Raw genomic sequence first — 27,432 nt, forward strand, 5'->3', positions numbered from 1 at the left:
TAACCCAAAAGAGAAGGAAGACACCACCATGAGCATTACCATATTACAGAAAAGCCAATGAACCATAATGACTACTGGCCAGCCTGAAGAAACCACTCCAGGAAGAAGCAAGCCTTCTAGTTTCAAAACTGTGAGCCAATAAATTCCTGTTATTAGGCCAACTCATTGAATGGTATTTGTTTTAGCAAACAGACAAATTATAGGAGAAAGATGGGATCAGTAATCAAAAACCTCTCCCCCAAAAAGCCCCAAACAGATGGCTTCACTGTGAATTTTACCAAACATTCTAAGAAGCATTAATACCAATCCTGTTCAAACTCTTCCAAAAAAAATTAAAGGGAAAGGAACAATTTCTAGCTCATTTTACTAGACCAACATCACTCTACACAAGAGCCAGAAAAGATTCCTCAAGAACAGAAAATTACAGACCAATTTCTTTAATGAATGTAGATGCAAAAATCCTCAACAAATACTTGCAAATCAAATCAGTACATAAAACAAGTATACACGATGATCAAGTGGTAATAAACTACGTTAACAACTCAAAGGAGAAAAAGCATGATCATCTTGAGTGACACAATAAAGGCATTGACAAGATCTAACATTCTTTCTTGATATAAACACTTTGAACGATAGATAGGAATAAATGAAAACTTCCTCAACATGATAAAGGACATATATGAAAAATCCACAGCTAAAATCGTACTCAATGGTGAAAGACTGAAAGCTTTCCCACTTTGTTGAACTAGCCAACAAAGCCCATTGTCACCACTGTTACTCCACATTGTGCTAGAAGTTCTAGCTAGAGCAGTTAGATAAAGAAATAAAAGGTATCCAAATTGAAGAGGAAGAAGTAAAACTTTCTGTATTTTCAGGTAACATGATCTAATATATAGGAAATCATTGAAAATCCACAACAAAGCTACTACAACTAATAAATTAGTTCAACATAATTGTTTTTGGTCAAACTCCAAAATGAAGCAGCTGTTGTGGAGGACATGCTGATAGTGCCTCAGAAAGCTCAATTTAGAATTACTATATGATCTAGTATGTTGATTTGAAACTGTACGTATACCAGAAAAAGATTTTCTTAAAGCTCATCCATTCCTGTGAGTGTAAACCCATTCATTGTAAGTAGGACCTTTTGATGAGGCTACTTCAGTTAAAGTCAGACCCACCTCATTCAGGATAGATCTTAATCCTCTTACTGGAGTCTTTTATAAACATAGTGAATACGGAAATAGAAAGCCACAGAAGCAAGAAGCTGAAATTAATGAAACCCAGAAGAGAAGGGAAAAATCACCAGGCACCATCATATGCCTTGTCATGAGACAAAGGAGCAAAAGATCACTGGCAGGTGGTCTTTGGGAAGAAAGCATCACCTTGATAATGCCTTGATTTGGATATATTCTTGGCCTCAAAACTCTAAGCTAATAAATTCCCTTTGTTCGAGGCAATGCTTTAAACAACTCAGGAAACTAAAATATCCAGCAATCCCATTTCTAGGTATATACCAAAAAGAACTGAAAGTAGGGTTTTGATCTGATATTTCCACACTGATGTTGATAGGAGTGTTCTTTGCAGCTTCCCAAAATGGAAACAACCTAAGGGTCCATTAACACATGAATGGATAAGCAAAATGTGTTATATGCAAGCAATGGAATATATAAAAGGCATGAAATTCTTTACATACTACAACATAGATTAAGCTTGAAGACTTTGTGTTGAGTGAAACAAGCCAGATGCAAAACAGGATAAATATCGTATGCTCTCACTGATATGAAATAATTAAATATGCAAATTTATATAATCAGAATCTAGAATACAGATTACCAGACACCAGGATGGGCATAGGGAGTGGGGAGTTGATGCTTAATCTGTTCAGAGTTTCTATTTGGGGTGATGGAAAATTTTGGAAATGGATGGTGGTGAAGGTAGGATAATATTGTGAATTTAATGAACACCACTGAATTCTATATTTGAATGTGGTTAAAAAGTAGACATTTTAGATTGAATATGTTGAAGAATAAAAATTTTTTAATAACCAACACAGTGAACCCCAATTTAAACTAATAGACTACAATTAATAATATAATTATAATAATATTGTTAATCAATTGTAACAAAGGTGCCACACTAATGCAAATTGTTAACAAAGAAAAACTCTACGTGTAAAGGGGCATATGTGGGAATTCTGTATTTGCTGTATGATTTTTCTGTATTTCTATAACTTCTTTAATTTAAAAAAGAAAAAAAAAGAAATAATGAATAGAATATCTAGACAAGAGTATCTTAGTTTGCCAGGCTGATGTGGTAAATACCACACAATGAGCTGGCTCGACAACAGGAATTTATTGGCTCATGTTTTCAGAGACTAGAAATTCAAAATTAATATGCTGGCAAGAAAATGCTTTTTCCCCAAAGTCTGCAGCATTGTGATGCTGGATTCCCACAATCCTTGGCTTGCCTCCTGTCACATGGTAATCTCTCATTCTTTGTGTCTGGTCTTCTGGTTTCCACTGACTTCCAATTTCTTACTTCTCTCACTATCTTCTCTGACTTCTGGCTTCAGCTTTCTTCTCTTTATGAGGCCACCAGCAATATGGACTAAGATCTACCCTGATTCAGTTGGCCACTACTTAATTAAAATTAACGTCTTCAAAAGTTCCTATTTACACATGCAGCCACACAAACAGGAGTGTGGATTAAGATTAAGAATATGCGTTTGTTGGCGTATACCCACAATAAGGATATAGAGGGTTTGTACATTATAAATCAACAATACCCAACAAAAATAAATAGAACACCCAACGTTTGATAAATACCATACAAGTGCACATGTAACATTCTACAAAGTGGTCCATACATTAGGCCACAAAAGAAGTATTAGTAAATTTTTAAAAGATTGAAATCATACAAGCTATATTCTGTGACCTCAAGGGAATGAAGTTAGAAATCAATAACAGAAGGAAACTTGAAAATTCACAAATAAATAGCAACTTTAAAAAACACACTCAACAAAATAGACAAAAATATATATATCACAAGTGCAATTTTAAAAACTTTGAGACAAATGAAAACAAAAATATGTCATACAAAGCTTATGGGATACAGTGAAAGCAGTGCTCAGAAGGAAATTTATACCTACAAACACATTTAAAAAGAGAAATCTGAAATCTATAGCCTAACTTTACTTCTTAAGGAACTGGGGGGTAGGGTGGTGGGGAAGGGAAGGGAAGAAAACTAAACCCAAAGCTTACAGAAGGAAGGAAAGAATAGAGACTAGAGCAGAGATAAAATTGAAAATTGAAAAATAATAGATAAAATCAAAGAAACCAAAAATTGGTTCTTTTAAAAAAATCAACAAAATTGGCAAACAGTGATCAAGACTGAAAAAAAAAGAGATAAGATGCAAATAACTAAACTCAAAAATTATAGTAGGGGCATTATTACTAATTTTATAGAAATAAAATGGATTATGAGACTATTATGTGCTATTGTAAATAAATTAGAAAGTCTAGATATAATGAACAAATACCTGGAAACACACAAATTACCTAAACTAAGAAGAAATAGAAAATCTGAACAATCTATAACAAGTAAAGATACTGATTCAGTAATCAAAAGTTTCTCTAAAACAACAAAAATCCAGGATCAGATTACTGTACTGGTGAATTATACCAAACATTTAAGGAATTAACACAAATCCTTTTCAGACTTTTCAAAAAAGATTTAAAAGGAAGGAACACTGACACATTTTATGAGGTCAGCATTACCCTGATACCAAAAACAGACAAAGACATTATAAAAAAGAAACTACAAACTAATATTTCTTAAGACTATAGATGCAAAAATCCATAAGAAAGTACTAGCAAACTGAGTCCAACAGCACATTGAAAGAATTATACTCCAAGACCAAGTGGGATTTATCCTAGTAATGCAAGTGTGGTCCAGTACAAGAAAAGCAATCACTGTAATACACTACATTAATAGAATAAAGGAAAAACTAAAACACATGATCATCTCAATAAAGAAAAGGCTTTTGACAAAATCTACCATTACTTGATAAAACAGAACACTAACAACAAAAGTTTTCTTGGAAGGCATATGGCAATGTCTGCTGGGCTCTGCATCCCCAAGCGTCCATTTCTAAGCATATGATCTCTTTGTCAGCTCTCAAGTAACCATTTTCCAAGTGTCTGCATCTGAGGTTTCTCAAAAATGTTTCCCCTTTTAAAGGACTCTAGTAAACTAATCAAGACCTATTCTGAATGGGTAGAGTCACATCTCCATCTAATCAAATGGCCACATCCACAATTCGGTAAGTATTATCTCCAAGGAAGTAATCTAACCAAAAGATCACACCCAAAATTGAGTGGGTCAGGAAACAACAGTGATCAAGACTGAAAAAAAAGAGATAAGATGCAAATAACTAAACTCAAAAATTAAAGCAAGGGCATTATTACTAATTTTATAGAAATAAAATGGATTATGAGAATATTATGTACTATTATAAGTAAATTAGAAAGTCTAGATATAATGAACAAATACCTGGAAACAGGGCGGGCCACGGTGGCTCAGCAGGCAGGAATGCTTGCCTGCGATACCAGAGGACCCGGGTCCGATTCCAGGTGCCTGCCTATGTAAAAAAAGAAAAAAAAAACAAAACCTGGAAACACACAAATTACCTAAACTAAGAAAAAATAGAAAATCTGAACAATCTATAACAAGTAAAGATATAGAAACAATCTAATCAAAGGTTTCCATCCTACAATATTAAATCAGGATTAAATGTCATGACTTTTCTGGGGTACATAACAGCTTCAAACCAGCACACCTATATATAGAAAATTCCGAAGAATCAATGAAAACACTACTAGAGCTTATAAATGGATTCAACAAAGCTGCAGGATTCAAGATCAATTCTTAAATATCAACTGTGTTTCTATATTCCAGAAATGAACAACCTAAAAAGAAAATTAAGAAACAACTCTCTCTTTAATACATCTAAAATAATAAAATACCTAGGAATAAATTCAATCACCTATAAATGGAAAACTATAAAACATTGCTGAAAGAAATCAAAGAACTAAATGGAAGGACATCCTGTGTTTGTGGGTTGGAACACAATATTGTTAAGACAGCAATGCTACCCAAAGCAATCTTATACTGCCTAATTCAATGCAATCTGTATCTGACTTTCAGCAGCCTTTTTTGCAGAAATAGAAAAGCTAATCTTCACATTCATCTGGAATTGCAAAGGACCCCAAACCATAACAATATTGAAAAGGAACAATGCTGGAGGATTCCTACAACCTGATTTCAAAACTTACTACAAAGTCCCCATGATATAAACAGTGTGTTTCTGGCAGAAGGATCAACATGTAACCTAAGGAAAAGAAGTGCAAGTCAGAAATAAACCCATACATATATGGCCAGTTGATTTTCAGCAAAGATGCCAAGACCATTCAATGTGAAAAGCATAGTCTCTTCAACATTCAATGTGAAAAGCATAGTCTCTTCAACAAATGGTGCTGAGAAAACTGAATATCCAAATGCAAAAGAATGAGGTTGAAAGCCTACCTCCAACCAAATACAAAAATTAACTCAAAATGGATCAACACTCTAAAACAATACCTAAAACTGCTAACATTCTAGAAGAAAACATAGGGATAATTATTCATGATCTTGCATTTAGCAATGAATTCTTAGATATGACACCAAAAGGACTAGCAATAAAAGAGAAATTGAAATTCATCATCAAAATTTAAAACTTTCATGCATCAAAGGACATTATTTAGAAAAGTATAAAACAACCCACAAAATGAGAAATATGTGCATATCTGATAAAAGTCTAGGAGCCAAAATATATAATGAACTCATAACTCAACAACATAAAGACAAACAACAGTACTTTTAAAATGGGCAAAGGACTTGAGTAAACATTCCTTCAAAGAAGATGCACACATGGCCAACAAATACATGACAAGGTGCTAACATCATTAGTCATTAGGGAAACGTAAATCAAAACCAAAACACATCGCTTCACATCCATTAGGATGGCAGTTACAAATTAAAATGAGGTAAACACAGAAAATAAAAAGTGTTGATGAAGATGTGGAGAGATTGGAGCCCTTGTACATGGTTCGTGGAAATAAAGAACATATAATCGTGGATAATATTTTGGCTGTTTCTCCAAAAGTTAAACATATAATTACCATTTGATCCAGCAGTTTATTCCTAGGGATATACTCCAAAGAATTGAAAATAGGCACTTCGATTTTTGTACGTTGGTGTTCATAGCAGCATTATTCTCAATAGCCAAAAGGTGGAAACAATTCAAATGTCCATCAGCAGATGAATGGATAAACAAAATGTGGTATATACATGCAATGGAATACTGTTCGGTCATAAAAAGAAATGAGGTTCTGATATATGCTACAACATGGATGAACCTTGGGAACATTATGCTAAGTGAAAGAAGCCAGACACAAAAAGACAAAAATTGTACGATTCTGTTTATATGAAATATCCAGAATAAGTAAATCCAGACACAGAAAGCAGATTAATGGTTACCAGGGACCAGGGGGAGGGAGGAATAGGGAGTGACTGTTTAATATCTATGGAGTTTTGGGGGGAGGTGATATGTTTTAGAACTAGATAGAGGAGGTGGTTGTGCAACATTGTGTATGTACTAAATGCCACAGAAGTGTACACTTTAAAATGGTTAATTAATGTTAAGCGAATTTCACCTCAATTTTTTAAAAAATTGAAGGAGGGGAGATATGGGCCACAAAAGCAGGATTTTTAATTCTGTCATTTCAATATTTTTATCATTTAGAAATATTACATTATGTCAATCCTAACAGCTTACTTTATCCAGTTCCCAATTTTTCCCTAATTAATGTGTTTTCCCCATCCCTAAAATGAAAATATTTAATTTTCTTAGAAAATTACCTAAAACATCATTTATGTTAGATAAATACAGAGAAGGACTTTACATTGTTTTATATATGTTCTTACTCATCAGTCAAGCATTTGAGTATTACACCTACTCTAGCTCAGTTCAGCAGCCTTGCATCCTTTCTGGAACCATTTATAGGTAAAAATAAATACTCTACTATATTAAGTGATGTGGAATATAAATTCTTAATGTCAAATTGGTTCTTTTCCTTAAGGGACTTACTATCAGTAGGGAAAAATATAGAAAGACACCTGAAATAACTGTTAACAACACAAGGTCAGTTGTAATGAAATGTTAAATTACCTGGTATACACTCAAAGTACTATAGAAGGTAAATTGTAATGTGTGTTTTTTAATTTAAGATCAAGTGACTAAGGTAGAAATCTTTATTTGTTAGAAATCTTTTCTTCTGCACCTTTAAGAGAACTGAGATAGAAACTCTACTCTTCATCACATTTGTGTATTTACCTTTGACCTGCACCCCTTACATGCTTCTTATACACATCCAGGGTCCTGCCCTCCAAACATTGGATTTCTGCTTTTATCGTATTTGTATAGTCTTAAATCTTTCAAATGTCTATCAAAGTATGTAAACTCTTTAATATAGCTAAGAGTAAAGATTTTGCAATCCCACAGATCAGAGTCTATGAACAAACTGCTCACCTCTATACATTAGTTTCCTCATCTGGTAAATGAGAATATTAAGGTTGTTATAAGGATTATATGAAACTATTTATGTACAGCATTTACATCAATATCAGGTGCATTATAAGCTCTCAATAAAGGCTAACTGAGTTAGTAACACGCCTAAAATAGTAATATGCATACTTAGTCTTTTTTTTAAAGGACCAACTGGTGGAAGTAGATCTACCCTATCTCTTAACTTGCCACAACTATTCAAATTCAAAATTGGCATAAATAGGACATAGTTTACGGCCTTGAACAAAATCTGTTTAAGCCCCTTTGCTTTATGAAATATTCTTACAATTTTTTTATGATAATAGGAACTACGGGTAGAAATATATCCCTTTCTTATATTCTTCACAGGTAGAAATGTTAATAATTTAGAAGCAGAGGAATGTAGAGTTCAATTTGTTGTACTATATGACTAAGGGTTGGCATGACACATTACAACAGTGTAAAAGAAGACATTTATTTTGTTCTAGTATTTTAAAAAAAAGATAAATTCACTGTCAACATTACCTAAAGATTAATACCATTTCCATAATTTAGATATGACCAAAGCCCACAGGCCATAAGAAATGATATCCAAAATTTTGAGGGCTAGCAGATGTCAAATGAAATATTTAATAGATACCTTTAATTGTAATGATCAGTAAAACGAAAAGATTTGGCTTCTGACATGTATAGGTGGCTCTGTAACTGTTTAGAACGCTTTGCTTCTAGTCGGAGCTGTCTAGTTCTCTCTTTGGCAGCTTGTTGCTCTGCTAGTTTTTCTATCCGTTTTCTTCTTAGCCATCTGTAAAGAGAGGCATGACCAGATTTGGTCTCAATCTAAATGTACTGATCATACTACAAAGTTACTACCATATTCAAAGGAAATTGACATTTCTTTACGCTGAAATGCTGGAGTAGCTACACAAATTACTAAAGTACTTACTGAAAATTTTCAGGATTATAATCCAGACACACAAAACAGCACAGCTACATTTAGAATCAAATATTTGAAAATAAGTTTGTCACATGATGAAACCGCTGACAATTGTTTTTTTAGTTAAAAAGACAGTATTGTATATATGTGATAGGATCTAGCCTTTTTGTTTCTTTGTTTTTATTTTTGTTTTTCTGTTAGGATCTAGCCTTTTTTAGAACATGGTTTTCTAAACAAATATGTTTTTGATAGATTCCAAATAACTTCATTAAGTATATAAATATGAGTATATACATACATAAGTTGTAAGTATCTATTCTAAGATACTTAATCAGGTTAAGAATATCAGCATGCAGAAATGCTTCCTTGCTAATCTTGGTAGGGAGATTACAGTACCCTTCCTTTTCAGTACATGAAATAGTTCTTTAAAATGAAAAAATAAGCCTAAGTGTAAAATCATCAAAAGAAGTGAAGGAATAGAGCCTATATTCTAATAAAGTCAAGTCTATAAACCTTGCTCAAGTAAAATAACATCAAAAATAACTTTACAGACATCTGGTATATAACAACTGTATATATACAAAATGCATATATATATATGGTATATATACATGTACATAATACATATGTATAGTGTATTTTTCCCAAATAAATCCGAAATAAATAACTGTTAGAATAAAAAAGACTTAAGGAACAGCATAACCTAATGTTTTGTGGTCCTGAAATAGATACTGGTTGGAAAAATTAAGTTATTTAGAGATCAACTGGGTAAAAATACATATGGCTCACTATTAGACGAAATCATTAATGAAAATAAGCCAACTGCAGAATAGAATATACACTATAGTCTTGATTTAGATTTTAAAATGGTAGATATAGGGTAGGCCATGGTGACTCAGCAGGCAGAGTTCTTGCCTGCCATGCCGGAGACTGGGGTTCGATCCCTGGTGCCTGTCCATGAAGGAAAAAATAAAAAATAAAATTGTAGATATGTGTACAAAGAAATATCTAGAAGATTTGCACTAAGGTACCAACAGTAGTGATTTCTGAGTGATGAAAATGTGACTTCCCCCCCTCCATTTCCACAATGTATATTTATTACTTAAGTTATAATAAAAGGTTTAAAAAAAAGGAAAAGAAAGAGGCAAAGAAAAGGAGAAAAGGAAGAGAGGAAGGGAGGGAAGAAGGGAGAGAGGGAAGGAAAGAGAGGTCGATCAGAAAGAAATGAACTTCAAACAACTGAATTCAGCATCACACTCTGCCCATTCCTGCCCTAAGCCTTGCTAGTAGAATTACAAAGCAGGTCTCTATCTTAAGAATTAGTCAGATAACTGCAAAATCTTAGCTAGATAAATGAAAAATATCAGGTTTGCTTTAAATTATCAATGTGTGCACCCAAATCTCTTTTTCATTTTCTCTACACAGCTCTTCTCCAGAGCCTACCTGCCTTTCTTTACAGAAAGACATTTATTGGCAAATAAAACAATTGATTCAGTTTTTTTTAGCACTAACTAGGAGAAGCTGTAATCAATCTTTGGCCCATTTCTCTAGGAAGGAAGTAAATAAAAAATTAATAAGTAAAGGGTAATAAGTAGGTGAATGGTAGGCTAACAAAGGCTATCACACTGAGGTCGTAAGAAAAATTTTAGTATTCAAAAATCTCAGTGAAAGAATATAGGTATGCAATCAGTGGAAATAAAGAATTAGCTAACACATTTAAATAATCCTGGATTTAAAACTGAATAGGTACCGGAAAGATGGCCAAATAGAGCAGCCTGAAATCAGCCCTGCTTCAGGGAAAAGCTAGAGAAGGGACAGGAGGGCGACTGACGTGGTGATTTGGGAGTGCAGCTGACCTGGGAGAGTCTTCTGCACCACACAGGGTGGCCCTAGTTGCAGAGGCCAAGGAACTGAGAGGCAGAAAACTGGAGACTGGCACAGAGGCGCCAAACTCACAGGAGTGCAAAGGTGGGAGGTGGGGACTAGGAACTAAGCCAGGCCAGGTTTCATGGGTGTGCTATCCTCACGAACACAGTCCTGTGACAGACAACTCACCCTACACCCCACACACCTGAACCCCATCACCTGCTCCCATTCCCCATGCTTCAGGAGCCCCTACCCCACCAAGCCCCAGTGCACATACCTGCCCCACAATCCCACCTCAACTGCAGCCCAACCCACCTCTCCTGCACCCCTCCCAAGCACTACCTCTCCCTCCCTGTTCCCTGCGGGCCATTGCCAGCGCATAAAGGCTGTGGGTGCTAACCTCCACAACCAGGCTACACCCACCCCCAAGCCTATAGTGTTGCACAACCTCACCCCACTCCCCCCTGAGCTCTGTGCATCAGCTGACGGCACTCCTAGACCCACACATGCGCATGGGCCCCCAATCACATCATTCACCTCTGGGAATCTCAATTTACAACAGTCCTAGAACTGTGCATGTGCATAGCTGTCAGCCATACTTCCCAGCTCTGAGAAACTGCTGACCTGCACTGCCAGATCACATCTGCCCCCAACCCACGAAGGCATAAAACCAACCTGTTGCTACAGCTCTGCACATGTGCACAAAGGGCCCCAGGCCCTAGAACAGTGCACACCAGGGTTACATCCCCCCAAACTGGGGCACCCACACAACTACATCCTACTTGGCCACTGGGCACCCACATTAACAAGATTCAGCATAACATCCCCACCTGAGCCCATACCTGCCCTAAAGCAAATTACCACACTGAGTGCCCCACCCTGTGCCCTGCTCCCTACTGTACAACCATCCTGCAAATATGAGGCCTTAGACTACTGAAAGAAATCAACTCCCAAAGTAAATCAATCAAAATATTTACATGCCACGAAGACAGCAGAAGATCACTAAGCATATCACAATGCAGATAGATATAACCCTACCTAATGACCAAATTAAAACACCAGAGGAGACACAGACATTGGAACAACTAATCAAAAATGTTCATACAACTCTATTTAATAGATGAAACGGACAAATTCCTGGAAACACACAAACAAGCTACACTGACTCAGGAAGAAATAAAAGATCTTAACAAATCAATCACAAGTAAAGAGATTCAATCAGGCATCAAAAATCTTCCTACAGAGAAAAGCCCAGGGCTAGATGGCTTCACAGGGGAATTTTATCAAACATTCCAAAAAGAATTAGCACCAATCCTGCTCAAACTTTTCCAGAAAAAGGAAAAGAAATTCTACCTAACTAATTTTATGAAGCTAATATCATTTAATACCAAAACTGGGTAAAGATGCTATAAGAAAAGAAAACCATAGGCCAATCTCCCTAAGGAACATAGATGCAAAAATTCTTAATAAAATATTAGCAAATAGAATCCAACAACACATTAAAAGAATTATACAATATGATCAAGTGGAGTTTATACCAGAATGCAAGGATGGTTCAACACAAGACAATCAATTAATGTGATAAAGTACATTAACAAATCAAAAGGGAAAAATCACATGATCATCTCAAGTGATGCTGAAAAAACATTCAACAAAATTCAGCATCCTTTTCAGATAAAAACACTCCAAAAGATAGGAATCAAAAGTAACTACTTTAATATGATAAGGGGAATATATGAAAGAGCAATAGCCATCATCATATTCAATAGATAGAGACTGAAAGCTTCATTCCTAAGGTCAGGAACAGGACAAGGATGCCCACTGTCACCACTATTATTCAACATTGGGCTAGAAGTTCTAGCTAGAGCAATCAGACAGGACAAAGAAATAAAAGGCATCCAAATCGGAAAGGAAGAAGTAAAGTTCTCATTATTTGCAGATGATATGATACTATACCTGAATATCCTGAGAAATCTACAGCAAAGTTATTTGTGCTAATAAACAAATTCAGCAAGGTGGCGGGATATAAAATTAATGTGCAAAAATCAGTACGCTTCTATACACAAGCAAATGACCTAGCTGAGGAGTCAGTTAAGGAAAAAAATTCATTCAAAATAGCAACTAAAAGAACTAAGTACTTAGGAATGAACTTAATTAATGAGGGACATAAAGGACTTGTACACAGAAACTACATAAAATTGCTAGAAGAAATCAAAGAAGATCTAAGTAGGTGGAAAGACATTCCCTGCTCATGGTAGGAAGTCTAAATATAATTAAGATGTCAATTCTCCCCAAATTGATCTACAGATTTATTTAACACACTACCAATAAAAATTCCACAATGTACTTTGAAGATTTGGAAAAGCTAATTATGAAATTCACCTGGAAGGTCAAAGAGACCCTGAATAGCTAAAAACATCCTAAAAAAGAAGAACAAAGTGGGAGGATGAACACTCCCTGACTTTAAACCTATTACAACCACAGTGGTCAAAACAGCATGGTACTGGTACAAAGACAGAAACATTGACTAATGAAATTGAATTGAGACTGCAGAAATAGACCACCAAATCTATGGTCAACTGATTTTTGACAAGGCCCCCAAATCCTCTGAACTGGGACAAAATAGTCTTTTCAATAATTAGGCATGGAAGAACTGGATATAAATAGCCAAAAGAATGAAAGAGGACCCCTATCTTACACCCTATACACATATTAATTCAAAGAGGATCAAACACCTAAATAAAAGAACTAGCACCATAAAGCTTCTAGAAGAAAATGGACAGAAACATCTTCAAGACCTAGTAATAAGAGGTAGCTTCCTAAATTTACACCCAAAGCACAAGTAACAAAAGAAAAAAAAATAGATAAATGGGAACTCCTCAAAATCAAATGCTTCTGAACCTCAAAAGACTTTGTCAAAAAGGTGAAGAGGCAGCCAACTGAACGGGAGAAAATATTTGGAAATCATATATCGGACAAAGGTTCAGTTTCCTGTATATACAAAGAAATCATACAACTCAACAACAAAAGAACAAACAGCCCAACTATAAAATGGGCAAAAGATATAAATATGCATTTTTCTGAAGTGCAAATACAGATGGCTCAAAAGCACATGAAGAGATGTTCATTTTCTTGGCTATAAGGGAAATGCAGATAAAGACTACAATGAGATACCATCTCACACCTATAAGAATGGCTGCTAGTAAACAAACAGGAAACTATAAATGTTGGAGAGGATGTGGAGAAACTGGGACACTTATGCACAGCTAGTGGGAATGTATAATGGTGCGGCCACTATGAAGACTGTTTGGCAGTTCCTTAGGAAACTAAATATTGAGTTGCCCTATGACCCAGCAATAGCACTACTTGGTATGCACCCAGAAGAGCTGAAAGCAATGACACAAATAGACATTTGCACACCGATGTTCACAGTAGCATTATTCACAATTGCCAAAAGATGGAAAGAAACCAAATGCCAAGCAACAGGCAAGTGGATCAACAAAATGTGGTATATACATATTATAGAATATTATGCAACAGCAAGACAAAATGACATCCTGAGGCACATGACAAGATGAATGAGGCTTGAGTACATAAGACTAATGAAATTAGCCAGACACAAAAGGATAGATACTATATGATTCCACTTTTATGACCAGCATAAAGGTATAATCAGAGGCTTATAATACAGGATATAGGGGACTTAGAAATACACAGAAGCTAGAGATAGGTGAACCATTAGCTAATGAGGTTGAACTCTAATACAAGGGAATAGATAGGAGTGAAGGAGGTTCTCTAGGGGGTCTATAAGCAATATTACCATATTGAAGATGAACAAGATTGAAAGGGGTTGTATAGACTTAGGTGTCCCACTGATTTACACTAGAAATATGAATTAGTTCTTGCAAGAATTACTTAAAAGATATGATTCTTGTACAAAGAGTGTCCAGGGTACAGGGGAGAAACTGTTATTGCATGCTATGAGCTATGTTCAAAAGGAAACCATCCACACTACCACAGCAACAGCAGAGGTAAATAATGGGGGGAAGGGACAAGAGGTAAGAGGAGGTTTAGATTTCCTATTTGGTGAGGGTGTGTTTATTCATTTTCTTTCTCTTGGAAACAATGAAATTATCTAAATTTGAGAACATTGATGGACTGCGGACTTTGGACCGCCTACATGATGCCCGATGAATGCAGGTGGTTGAACAGTGCACTGACTGAGAAGTTGATTGGAGAACAATGGTGTATACTTATGAACAAAGGTTGTACTGCTACAAAAAGGAACAAAGTAGTGAGGCATGCAACTATGTGAATGAACATGTGGGACATTTGATGAGACAAAAGAAGCCAGAAACAAAAGAACAACAATGGTATGGTCACCTTAAGAAAATGCTGATAAGAAAGCAGGGGCCGACGCCCCGCAGCAGCCGAGCCGCCCGCCCTCCTTCTCCCCTCTCTTTCTCCGCCGGCCCGCCGCGCGGCACCCACGCCCCGCAGCAGCCGAGCCGCCCGCCCTCCTTCTCCCCTCTCTTTCTCCGCCGGCCCGCCGCGCGGCGCCCACGCCCCGCAGCAGCCGAGCCGCCCGCCCTCCTTCTCCCCTCTCTTTCTCCGCCGGCCCGCCGCGCGGCGCCCACGCCCCGCAGCAGCCGAGCCGCCCGCCCTCCTTCTCCCCTCTCTTTCTCCTCCTGCTCCGGCTGCTCTCCAACCACCACGGTGCCCTCTTCCCCCGCCTTCACCGTGCTCCTCCGCCACCAGCCTCGACAGCCTTGCCGCCCTCACCTTTCCTCCTCCAGAACAGCTACTGGGGGAGTGGAGATAATACAGAGCAGCTCCCGGAGCCACGAGGGAGATCAAAGGGACAGCGTACCCCATCCTGGAATGGCTGACTATCTGGGAGAACCAGCTCCGGTGAGATCACCAAGGGGCACGGGCTTTCCTGGGTGCGACGGCAAGCGACCGGAGTCCCTCCCTTCCACCTTCCCGGGCCAGCTGGTAGAATTGGACAGGCGGTCCCCTTAGGCCGTGGCGGCTGGTGCCCCCACCAAACGAGGCCCCCCAGAACAACTGAGATAGTTGGGTCAGAAATCCCCAGACTGCGGAGAACAGTGACTGGGGGATTCCTTCCAAACACGTGACTCCCCCGTCAGCTGGGAACAGTGCACTCTCCCGGGCTGCGACAGCTGGCGCCCTCCCACCACGCTTGGTGCCCCGGGCCGACTGGCTAATTTGACCGGACGCTCTCCTGTGCTGCGACGGCCGGTGACCCTCCCCACGTTTGGAACCCCGGGCCGGCTGGCATTCTTCCAAGACGCTTCGGCTGCCGAACCTCCCCTACGGCGAGAGTTTTCCAGAGTTGAGGGACCCACAGCAACTTTCGCTGGTGGAACCCACAGACAGGCGTGTGCCACGAGCGCCACCTACTGGGCAGGATAGGAAGAACAGAACCCAGAGATTGCGCAGAAAAATCTTTCAACCTGTGGGGTCGAACACCCGGGGAAATCTGACTAAATGCCCAGACGCCAGCAGAAGATAACGGATCACGCTCAGAAAATTGAACATATGGCCCAGTCAATGGAACAGACCAATAGTTCAAATGAGATACAGGAGCTGAAACAACTAATGCTGAATATACGAACAGAAATGGAAAACCTCTTCAAAAACGAAATCGATAAATTGAGGGAGGACATTAAGAAGACATGGGCTGAACATAAAGAAGAAATAGAAAAACTGAAAAAACAAATCACAGAACTTATGGAAGTGAAAGATAAAGTAGAAAAGATGGAAAAAACAATGGATACCTACAATGACAGATTTAAAGAAACAGAAGATAGTATTAGTGATTTGGAGGATGAAACATCTGAATTCCAAAAAGAAACAGAAACTATCCAGAAAAGAATGGAAAAATTTGAACAAGGTATCAGGGAACTCAAGGACAATGTGAACCGTACAAATATACGTGTAGTGGGTATCCCAGAAGGAGAAGAGAAGGGAAAAGGAGGAGAAAAACTAATGGAAGAAATTATCACTGAAAATTTCCCAACTCTTATGAAAGACCTAAAATTACAGATCCAAGAAGTGCAGTGCACCCCAAAGAGATTAGACACAAATAGGCGTTCCCCAAGACACTTACTAGTTAGAATGTCAGAGGTCAAAGAGAAAGAGAGGATCTTGAAGGCAGCGAGAGAAAAACAATCCATCACATACAAGGGAAACCCAATAAGACTATGTGTAGATTTCTCAGCAGAAACCATGGAAGCTAGAAGACAGTGGGATGATATATTTAAGTTACTAAAAGAGAAAAACTGCCAGCCAAGACTCCTATATCCAGCAAAATTGTCCTTCAAAAATGAGGGAGAAATTAAAACATTCTCAGACAAAAAGTCACTAAGAGAATTTGTGACCAAGAGACCAGCTCTGCAAGAAATACTAAAGGAAGCACTAGAGTCAGATACAAAAAGACAGAAGAGAGAGACATGGAGAAAAGTGTAGAAAGAAGGAAAGTCAGATATGATATATATAATACAAAAGGCAAAATGGTAGAGGAAAATATTATCCAAACAGTAATAACTCTAAATGTCAATGGACTGAATTCCCCAATTAAAAGACATAGACTGGCAGAATGGATTAAAAAACAGGATCCTTCTATATGCTGTCTACAGGAAACACATCTTAGACCCAAAGATAAATATAGGTTGAAAGTGAAAGGTTGGGAAAAGATATTTCATGCAAACAACAACCAGAAAAGAGCAGGAGTGGCCATACTAATATCCAACAAATTAGACTTCAAATGTAAAACAGTTAAAAGAGACAAAGAAGGACATTATATACTATTAAAAGGAACAATTAAGCAAGAAGACATAACAATCATAAATATTTACACACCGAACCAGAATGCCCCAAAATACGTGAGGAATACACTGCAAACACTGAAGAGGGAAATAGACACATATACCATAATAGTTGGAGACTTCAATTCACCACTCTCATCAATGGACAGAACATCTACACAGAGGATCAATAAAGAAATAGAGAACCTGAATATTACTATAAATGAACTTGACTTAACAGACATTTATAGGACATTACATCCCACAACAGCAGGATACACCTTTTTTTCAAGTGCTCATGGATCATTCTCAAAGATAGACCATATGCTGGGTCACAAAGCAAGTCTTAACAAATTTAAAAATATTGAAATCATACACAACACTTTCTCGGATCATAAAGGAATGAAGTTGGAAATCAATAATAGGCGGAGTGCCAGAAAATTCATAAATACATGGAGGCTCAACAACACACTCTTAAACAACAAGTGGGTCAAAGAAGAAATTGCAAGAGAAATTAGTAAATACCTAGAGGCAAATGAAAATGAAGACACAACATATCAAAACTTATGGGACGCAGCAAAGGCAGTGCTAAGAGGGAAATTTATTGCCCTAAATGCCTTTATCAGAAAAGAAGAAAAGGCAAAAATGCAGGAATTAACTGTCCACTTGGAAGAACTGGAGAAAGAACAGCAAACTAATCCCAAAGCAAGCAAAAGGAAAGAAATAACAAAGATTAGAGCAGAAATAAATGAAATTGAAAACATGAAAACAATAGAGAAAATCAATAAGACCAGAAGTTGGTTCTATGAGAAAATCAACAAGATTGATGGGCCCTTAGCAAGATTGACAAAAAGAAGAAGAGAGAGGATGCAAATAAATAAGATCAGAAATGGAAGAGGAGACATAACTACTGACCTCACAGAAATAAAGGAGGTAATAACAGGATACTATGAACAACTTTACGCTAATAAATACAACAATTTAGAAGAAATGGACAGGTTCCTGAAAAGACATGAACAACCAACTTTGACTCAAGAAGAAATAGACAACCTCAACAAACCAATCACAAGTAAAGAGATTGAATTAGTTATTCAAAAGCTCCCTAAAAAGAAAAGTCCAGGACCAGACGGCTTCACATGTGAATTCTATCAAACATTCCAGAAAGAATTAGTACCTACTCTCCTCAAACTCTTCAACATAATCGAAGTGGAGGGAAAACTACCTAATTCATTCTATGAAGCCAACATCACCCTCATACCAAAACCAGGCAAAGATATTACAAAAAAAGAAAACTACAGACCAATCTCTCTAATGAATACAGATGCAAAAATCCTCAATAAAATTCTAGCAAATCGTATCCAACAACACATTAAAAGAATTATACATCATGACCAAGTAGGATTCATCCCAGGTATGCAAGGATGGTTCAACATAAGAAAATCAATTAATGTAATACACCATATCAACAAATCAAAGCAGAAAAATCACATGATCATCTCAATTGATGCAGAGAAGGCATTTGACAAGATTCAACATCCTTTCCTGCTGAAAACACTTCAAAAGATAGGAATACAAGGGAACTTCCTTAAAATGATAGAGGGAATATATGAAAAACCCACAGCTAATATCATCCTCAATCGGGAAAAATTGAAAACTTTCCCCCTAAGATCAGGAACAAGACAAGGATGTCCACTATCACCACTATTATTCAACATTGTGTTGGAAGTTCTAGCCAGAGCAATTAGGCAAGAAAAAGAAATACAAGGCATCAAAATTGGAAAGGAAGAAGTAAAACTATCACTGTTTGCAGACGATATGATACTATATGTAGAAAACCCAGAAAAATTCACAACAAAATTACTAGAGCTAATAAATGAGTACAGCAAAGTAGCAGGCTACAAGATCAACATTCAAAAATCTGTAGCTTTTCTATACACTAGTAATGAACAAGCTGAGGCGGAAATCAAGAAACGAATCCCATTTACAATCGCAACTAAAAGAATAAAATACCTAGGAATAAATTTAACCAAAGAGACAAAAAACCTATATAAAGAAAACTACAAAAAACTGTTAAAAGAAATCACAGAAGACCTAAATAGATGGAAGGGCATACCGTGTTCATCGATTGGAAGACTAAATATAGTTAAGATGTCAATCCTACCTAAATTGATTTACAGATTCAATGCAATACCAATCAAAATCCCAACAACTTATTTTTCAGAAATAGAAAAACCAATAAGCAAATTTATCTGGAAGGGCAGGGTACCCCGAATTGCTAAAAACATCTTGAGGAAAAAAAATGAAGCTGGAGGTCTCGCGCTGCCTGACTTTAAGGCATATTATGAAGCCACAGTGGTCAAAACAGCATGGTATTGGCATAAAGATAGATATATCGACCAATGGAATCGAATAGAGTGCTCAGATATAGACCCTCTCATCTATGGACATTTGATCTTTGATAAGGCAGTCAAGCCAACTCACCTGGGACAGAACAGTCTCTTCAATAAATGGTGCCTAGAGAACTGGATATCCATATGCAAAAGAATGAAAGAAGACCCATCTCTCACACCCTATACAAAAGTTAACTCAAAATGGATCAAAGATCTAAACATTAGGTCTAAGACCATAAAACAGTTAGAGGAAAATGTTGGGAGATATCTTATGGATCTTACAACTGGAGGTGGTTTTATGGACCTTAAACCTAAAGCAAGAACACTGAAGAAGGAAATAAATAAATGGGAGCTCCTCAAAATTAAACACTTTTGTGCATCAGAGAACTTCATCAAGAAAGTAGAAAGACAGCCTACACAATGGGAGACAATATTTGGAAACGACATATCAGATAAAGGTCTAGTATCCAGAATTTATAAAGAGATTATTCAACTCAACAACAAAAAGACAGCCAACCCAATTACAAAATGGGAAAAAGACTTAGACACCTACCAGAAGAAGAAATACGGATGGCCAAGAGGCACATGAAGAGATGCTCAATGTCCCTGGCCATTAGAGAAATGCAAATCAAAACCACAATGAGATATCATCTCACACCCACCAGAATGGCCATTATCAACAAAACAGAAAATGACAAGTGCTGGAGAGGATGCGGAGAAAGAGGCACACTTATCCACTGTTGGTGGGAATGTCAAAGGGTGCAACCACTGTGGAAGGCAGTTTGGCGGTTCCTCAAAAAGCTGAATATAGAATTGCCATACAACCCAGCAATACCATTGCTAGGTATCTACTCAAAGGACTTAAGGGCAAAGACACAAACGGACATTTGCACACCAATGTTTATAGCAGCGTTATTTACAATTGCAAAGAGATGGAAACAGCCAAAATCTCCATCAACAGAAGAGTGGCTAAACAAACTGTGGTATATACATACGATGGAATATTATGCAGCTTTAAGACAAGATAAACTTATGAACCATGTAATAACATGGATGGACCTAGAGAATATTATGCTGAGTGAATCCAGCCAAAAACTAAAGGACAAATACTGTATGGTCCCACTGATGTGAACGGACATTCGAGAATAAACTTGAAATATGTCATTGGTAACAGAGTTCAGCAGGAGTTAGAAACAGGGTAAGACAATGGGTAATTGAAGCTGAAGGGATACAGACTGTGCAACAGGACTAGATACAAAAACTCAAAAATGGACAGCACAATAATACCTAATTGTAAAGTAATCATGTTAAAATACTGAATGAAGCTGCATCTGAGCTATAGGGTTTTTTTTGTTTTTGTTTGCTTGTTGGTTTGTTTGTTGTTGTTGTTTTTTACTATTACTACTACTTTTATTTCTTTTCTTTATATTAACATTTTATATCTTTTTCTGTTGTGTTGCTAGTTCCTCTAAACCGATGCAAATGTACTAAGAAACAATGATCATGCATCTATGTGATGATGTTAAGAATTACTGAGTGCATATGTAGAATGGTATGATTTCTAAATGTTGTGTTAATTTCTTTTTTTTTTTTCTTTCCGTTAATAAAAAAAATAAAAATAAAAATAAAAAAAAAAAAAAGAAAGCAGGGGCCTAGATTGTAAGCTTTTAGAGCAGACATATTAAGTCCGGAATGGTGATTTTTATTTCCGGATTTTGAGAGGTTTTTTTATATATATAACCTGATATTTAGAGATAAGAATGAAGCCTATCAGGTTGGGGCTAAAGTAATTCAGAACATAGGGGTAAGGAAGATAGTGTCTATATTTTAGAACCACACATACTCTTTGAGACCAATGGAAGAAAGGTTTATTTGGCCTGGAACTGTAATTTTCTGTTGGGCATAATCTAACTCAACCTATCTGTACATTTGAACAGCTCATTTGAACAACTGAAACCCAGGGAGCCCAGAATAAAAAAGAGGTCTTTTAATTCTATATAGATTATTGTAATGCCTGGATGCATCCTAGAGTGTACTAAGAAGATAATCAAGAATTATTGACAAAGTCCCCTGAGGCATGGGAGAAAGAATATGGAACTATTAAACCTTACCATCAAGGAATCCCCTGATACTGTGTCAAACTTTAGGGACAGCCAAATCAGTAGGTCATGTCCTCAATCCTTAGGCTTACTCTTGTGAAGCTTATCTAGGTAGCGGAGAAGTTTAGACTACGTATAGTCATGCCTAGGAGTTACTTCTGGAGGACCTCTTTTGTTGCTCAGATGTGGCCTCATTCTCTGTAGGCCAAACTCTGCCAGTGAAATTATTGCCCTCCCCCCATGTGGGCCATAGCATCCAGGGACGAAAGTTTCCCTAGCAACATGGGAGATGACTCCAAGGGATGAATCCAGCCCTGCCACCATGGGATCAACAATTCCATCTTGACCAAAAGGGGGGAAAGAAGTATAACTAATAGAGTATCAGTGGCAGAGAGAGTTCAAATAGAATTGAGAGGCTACTCTGTAGGTTGCTCTCATGCAAGCTTCAGTTAGACCTTGCTGCCTATCATAACCAGCTAAACCCCAACCAGGATTATTCCAGCCAATCCTAGAGAACACCTAGGGCAGTATATATAGGATTCCACAGGGATTCTATGCACTGGAGTGACTTTCTAGAAACCTACAAATTCCAGATGGGTCCCTGATCCAGATAAGTCCTGAAACCTAGCCGAGCCTCTCCAGAACATCAGATAGTTCCATCTCCCTACCCCATATTAGTGACAGACCCTTCCAATATGAAAAATTTAGAATGGCCACAGCCCCCACACCCCTAAAGAGAGGGATGGAAAGATCAAAGGTGATGATGGGGTTATACAGAGAAGATAGGATTTAACAAATAAATATGAATGCTGAATCATTACATTGATATTTCTTTTAGTCTCCAGTATTTTAGATCAGCTAGAAATAAAAACCTCAAATTGTGCAATTGTAACCCATGTCCAACTCTGAAATATGTTCTACAACTAATTGTGGTGCTGTGCTTTGAAATTTATAGCTTTTATATACATATATGTTATTTTTCACAAAAAAAGAAGGAAAAAAGTTGATTGTGATGATAAAAAATATTTAAGCTCTCTAGCCTCCTATATTCTGGGGAAGCTAGAAGGAATAAACTGAGAGAATCATATGGTAGCCCACGACAAACTCTGGGATCTATCCCGTAACTACTTGTTGAAGAATGCTTTGAAAACTATTGTGTTTTTTTTTTTTTATTTCTTTGCTTTGTATATATGCTATACTATACAATAAAAAAGTTCTTAAAAAAAAGTTTAAAAAAAAATAGGTACCTACACGTAAAAGACTAAATATTTTGGGTTTCTTTCTAAGTTTCATTGACTATATAATTTTTCAAAATTACCACGAGGAAGGGAAAAAAATATATGTTGTTTTTAACTTACTCTTTAAAGGCCCTTTCACGGCCTTCTGTTCCTCTAAGGAAAAATAGGCATTCCTCTTGCTTTCTAAGTTCTTCAGTCTTTCTTTCTTTCATCTGCTCTTCATGCTTTTTTCTAAGCCATAATCGAAAAGCTTGCTGTGGATCTCTATTTTCCTGCTGAGTAGAAAAACAAGTTTTCCTTAATTAATAACAAACCCAAACAACTTTTTAGTCAACTCTTCAAGAATACATTTCTACTCACCAATTTTTTCATAATAATGCCAACCTCATTACCTGCACTCCTAGTATCCAAACCAGATGCCTGGGTAGAACACACACAAAAAAGGATAAACTTATTTAATACTTTTCCCAAATATGAGCTTTGTGATAAGGAAGACCTTCTCCTACATCTTGCATTTTTCTTTTCCTATAATTCCCATTGCCAAGTATGTTCTAGTCTAATTTATAAAATATATGTAACTTGCGATCTTTGATGTACAATGCTGGACTTTGGCAAGAGGACCCATGTACCTAGAGGATCATGCTGAATACCCAGAAGGCTGGGAAAGCCAGAAGACACTGAAAATGATTAAATCTAGAGTTACAAAGCAAAAGGTTTAAGGATTACTATATATCCCTGTTCATTCATTCAACAAATATTTACAGAATATTGTAATTAACTAAAATAGCATGAGGGCCTTGCCCGGTCATGATACCTCAGCATTTCAGATCCTGTCATTACGTCCCTCAGTGACCACCCTCACATCTGCCTATACAGGATAAACAGTTCATCTCTCTCTTCCCCATGTCCTATCTGGATTTTTGTCCCCACAGAAGTCAAATGCAAATTCCCCAATCCGCACTCTACAGCTTTGCCCATGTGACATTATAAATGCTTAGTCCCCAGGTCCACTGTAACATTTTGCTCCCCTCCTGCCTGATTGAATGCATGCTCCTGACGTGTTGCCCATCCATGAGGCATGCCACTCCTCTCTCTTCTAGGACCTGTGAGTCCTACTAAGTTTTCTGTCATATATCTCTGGTGCTACTTGTCCTTACCACACCTAATTATCCATATGAAGATTCTAAATCTCGCAATTGGTGTAGGGGCAGAATTTCCTATGTACTGCTCTAGTCACAGTACATAGGAAATTCCACATGTCTCTCGTGCCTGTGCTTCGGTCTTGCTTTTTCCACTAGGTGAAACTATTTGGGAGGGCTTTCTGTCATGCTGGAGAAAATGAGTGCTGCTTTGTGTCACTTTGTGTTGCTATTTTGAGTGTTGCCATGACTTCTCATTCTAAATTGCGGGTTCTGTTCTGAGAACTTCCCAGGACCTCACAATCTCAGGTAGTGAAATTTCTGGCTTGCAAGAAGGAGACCATAACCCTATCACTCCTCTCCTAGGCTGTTTGACTAGTTACTCCAAAAGGACTCCAGCTACTAGGTGGAGCTCATTCCACCAGCGTGGTAGGAAGGGGACTTTGCCCTCATAAGCAGAGTGGCACCAGGACAGTGTCAGGACATATATTAATTTCTCTTGGGTAAATACCTAGGAGTAGAATTGGGAGTGTACGTTTAACATTGTAATTTTAATATAATACAATGCTAAAGAGCATCTTTGACATTATAATTTTCCAAAGTGACTATATTCCCATCACTGATGTATTAGTATTTCAGTTGTTCCAAATCTTTGTCAAATTTGGCATTCATCAGTCTCTTTAGTTTTAGCTATTTTAGTGGTATGTATTCTCTCTACGTGATTTTTGACTTTGAATTTTCTTAGTGACTAGTAAGGTTGATAATTTTTTTCAAGTGTCTATTTGCCAACTGTATAACTTCTTTGATAAAGGGTCTGTTCAAATCTTTTGCTCAATTTTTTTATTTGGTTATTTGTCTTTTTATTGTTGAGTTTTAAGAGTTCTTTATGCATTCTGGACATAAATCCTCTGCTGCATATAAAAGTTCATGTAAGTGTTTTGTATTATATTAACATAATAACACCAATTTTCTTTTGGTTGCTATTGACTAGTATATATTTTTCCATCACTTTGCTTTCAAGCATCTCTCTTAAGTGTTAGGTACATCTCTTGCAAATAGGACAATTTTAAATAATATAATCTGACAATTGCACTATTGTGATTACTGAGACATATGGCAATATATACTTCTATCACTATAATTTCTTTTAATAGCTTTATTGAGAGATCTTCACACACATATATTCCATACAAGGTGTACAATCAGTGGCTCACAATATCATCACATAGTTGTTCGAACATTTGTATTACTCCAGAAAAAGAAACAAGAAGAAAAAAAGAAAAAACTCATACATCCCATACTCTTTACCCCTCCCTTTCATTGACCACTAGTATTTCCATCTACCCAATTTACTTCACCCTTTATCCCCATTATTTATTTATTTTATCCATATCTTTTCTTTAAATATGTTTATTGAGAAATCTTCACACACATACATTCCATACATGATGTACAATCAATGGCTTACAACATCATCACATAGCTGTGTGTTCATCACCATGATAATTTTTAAGAACATTTGCATCACTCCACAAAAAGAAATAAAAAGAAAAAATAAAAAACTCAAACATACCATACACCTTACCCCTCCCTCTCATTGACCACTAATATTTCCATCTACCCAATTTATTTTACTTTTGTCTCCCTTATTATTTATTTATTTTTTTATCTATATATTTTTTGCTCATCTATCCATACCCTGGATAAAAGGAGCATCAGACACAAGATTTTCATAATCACACAGTCATATTGTAAACATTATATCTTTATACAATCGACTTCAAGAATCAAGGCTACTGGAACAGAGCTCAACAGTTTCAGGTACTTTCCTCCATCCACTCCAATACATCATAAATTAAAAAGGGCTATCTATATAATGCATAAGAATAACCTGCAGGATAACCTCCCACCTCTGTTTGAAATCTCTCAGCCATTGAAACTTTATTTTGTCTCATTTCTCTCTTCTCCCTTTTGGTCAAGAAGGTTTCCTCAATTCTGTGATGCCGGATCTTGGCTCATCCTGGGATTTCTGCCCTACATTGCCAGGGAGATTTACAAACTTGGGATTTTTGTAAACTCCACATGGGGGTAAGGGCAGTGGGTTCACCTGCCGAGCTGGCTTAGAGAGGTCACATCTGAGCAATAAACGAGGTTTTCTGGGGGTGACTCTTAGGCACAATTTTAAATAGGCTTAGCCTATCCTTCGCAGTAATAAGTTTCATAGGGGCAAACCCCAAGATGGAGAGCTGCCCCAAGATGGAGAGCTAAGCCTATTGATTTGGTTGTCCCCACTGCTTGTGAGAATACCAAAAATTCTCCAAATAGGGAAGTTGAATATTTCCTACTTTCTTCCCATTCCCCCAAGGGGACTTTGCAAATACTACTTTATTCACTGCCCAAATTACTCTGAGATTTATTGGGGCATCACACTAACCTGGACAAACCTACAAAATCTCATGCCCTATTCAAGATTCCATGTCAGTTTAGTTCAAACTAATCTGACCATACAAGTTAAACTGGGAAGCGCACTACCCAAAATATAAATTTTGCACCCAATAAACATCTCTCTTCAGTTTCACACAGAAGTTGAAGTTTTAAAATATGGATGTCTATCACTATAATTTACTATGTTTTTTCTCCTCTTTTCCTGCCTTCTTTTATCATTAAAATCTTCTATATTATCCTTTTACTGACTTTTAGTGGGTGCCCTTAATGTTTTTAAATTCATAATTTACAATTAATTTTTCTAATAAAGTTTACAGATTAAAAAACAAACTATTATTTAAATTACTTAATGACAAATGTATGTCAAAGTTGGGTTAAACTTTTGTCTCAAACTTTAATATTACTCAATTCCAGGCCAGTGGGTTCCACGTGTGCCATACAAATTACCTCCAATCTCCTAAAATGCCTCTATTAGTCCTCAAGGGAAACCCAACCCACTTTCAGGTCCAAGATGACTACTTCCACATTAAAGCAATAAATAACTCTTCCCCTTTTTGCTAGGACTGTTCAGTCATTTCCCCACAATACAAGAGTGGTGACCAAATTGGGGGTAAATAGTGAAATGAGATTCCCCTAGAAATTGACAGACCAATAGGGCTATCAGAAGGGCACATATTTAGGCATATTCACCCTGAGGGAAAATTCCCAGCCCTGGAAACCTTACCAAGATATACAGAATATAAACAGTGGATATTAGCCCCTATTTCCCCCTATTTTTTACAGAAAGTAGAAATTATAGTCTTGGGTCAGAGCAGTAACACTGTGAGTTACCTTATAAGGCATAAACAA

At 37.1% G+C, this 27,432-nt stretch overlaps 1 protein-coding gene across 4 annotated transcripts in view; it reads right to left on the reverse strand.

The window, feature by feature from the left end:
- The window catches only part of CCDC181 (coiled-coil domain containing 181), an 83,725-nt gene that overhangs the window by 20,570 nt on the left and 35,723 nt on the right, over window positions 1–27,432 (reverse strand). For 3 of the 4 annotated variants that reach the window (XM_077156901.1, XM_077156903.1, XM_077156902.1), the window contains exons 5-6: window positions 23,120–23,274; window positions 8,283–8,444 (exon numbers count right to left, since the gene is read on the reverse strand). In XM_077156901.1, the coding sequence (XP_077013016.1) occupies window positions 8,285–8,444; window positions 23,120–23,274 (315 nt within the window). In that variant the 3' untranslated portion in view covers window positions 8,283–8,284. The remainder of the gene's footprint in view (window positions 1–8,282; window positions 8,445–23,119; window positions 23,275–27,432) is intronic. The other variant, XM_077156904.1, reaches the window with a different exon arrangement.

Source organism: Tamandua tetradactyla, chromosome 4 (genome assembly GCF_023851605.1).
Source record: "Tamandua tetradactyla isolate mTamTet1 chromosome 4, mTamTet1.pri, whole genome shotgun sequence".
In the NCBI taxonomy this organism is placed as follows: domain Eukaryota; kingdom Metazoa; phylum Chordata; class Mammalia; order Pilosa; family Myrmecophagidae; genus Tamandua; species Tamandua tetradactyla.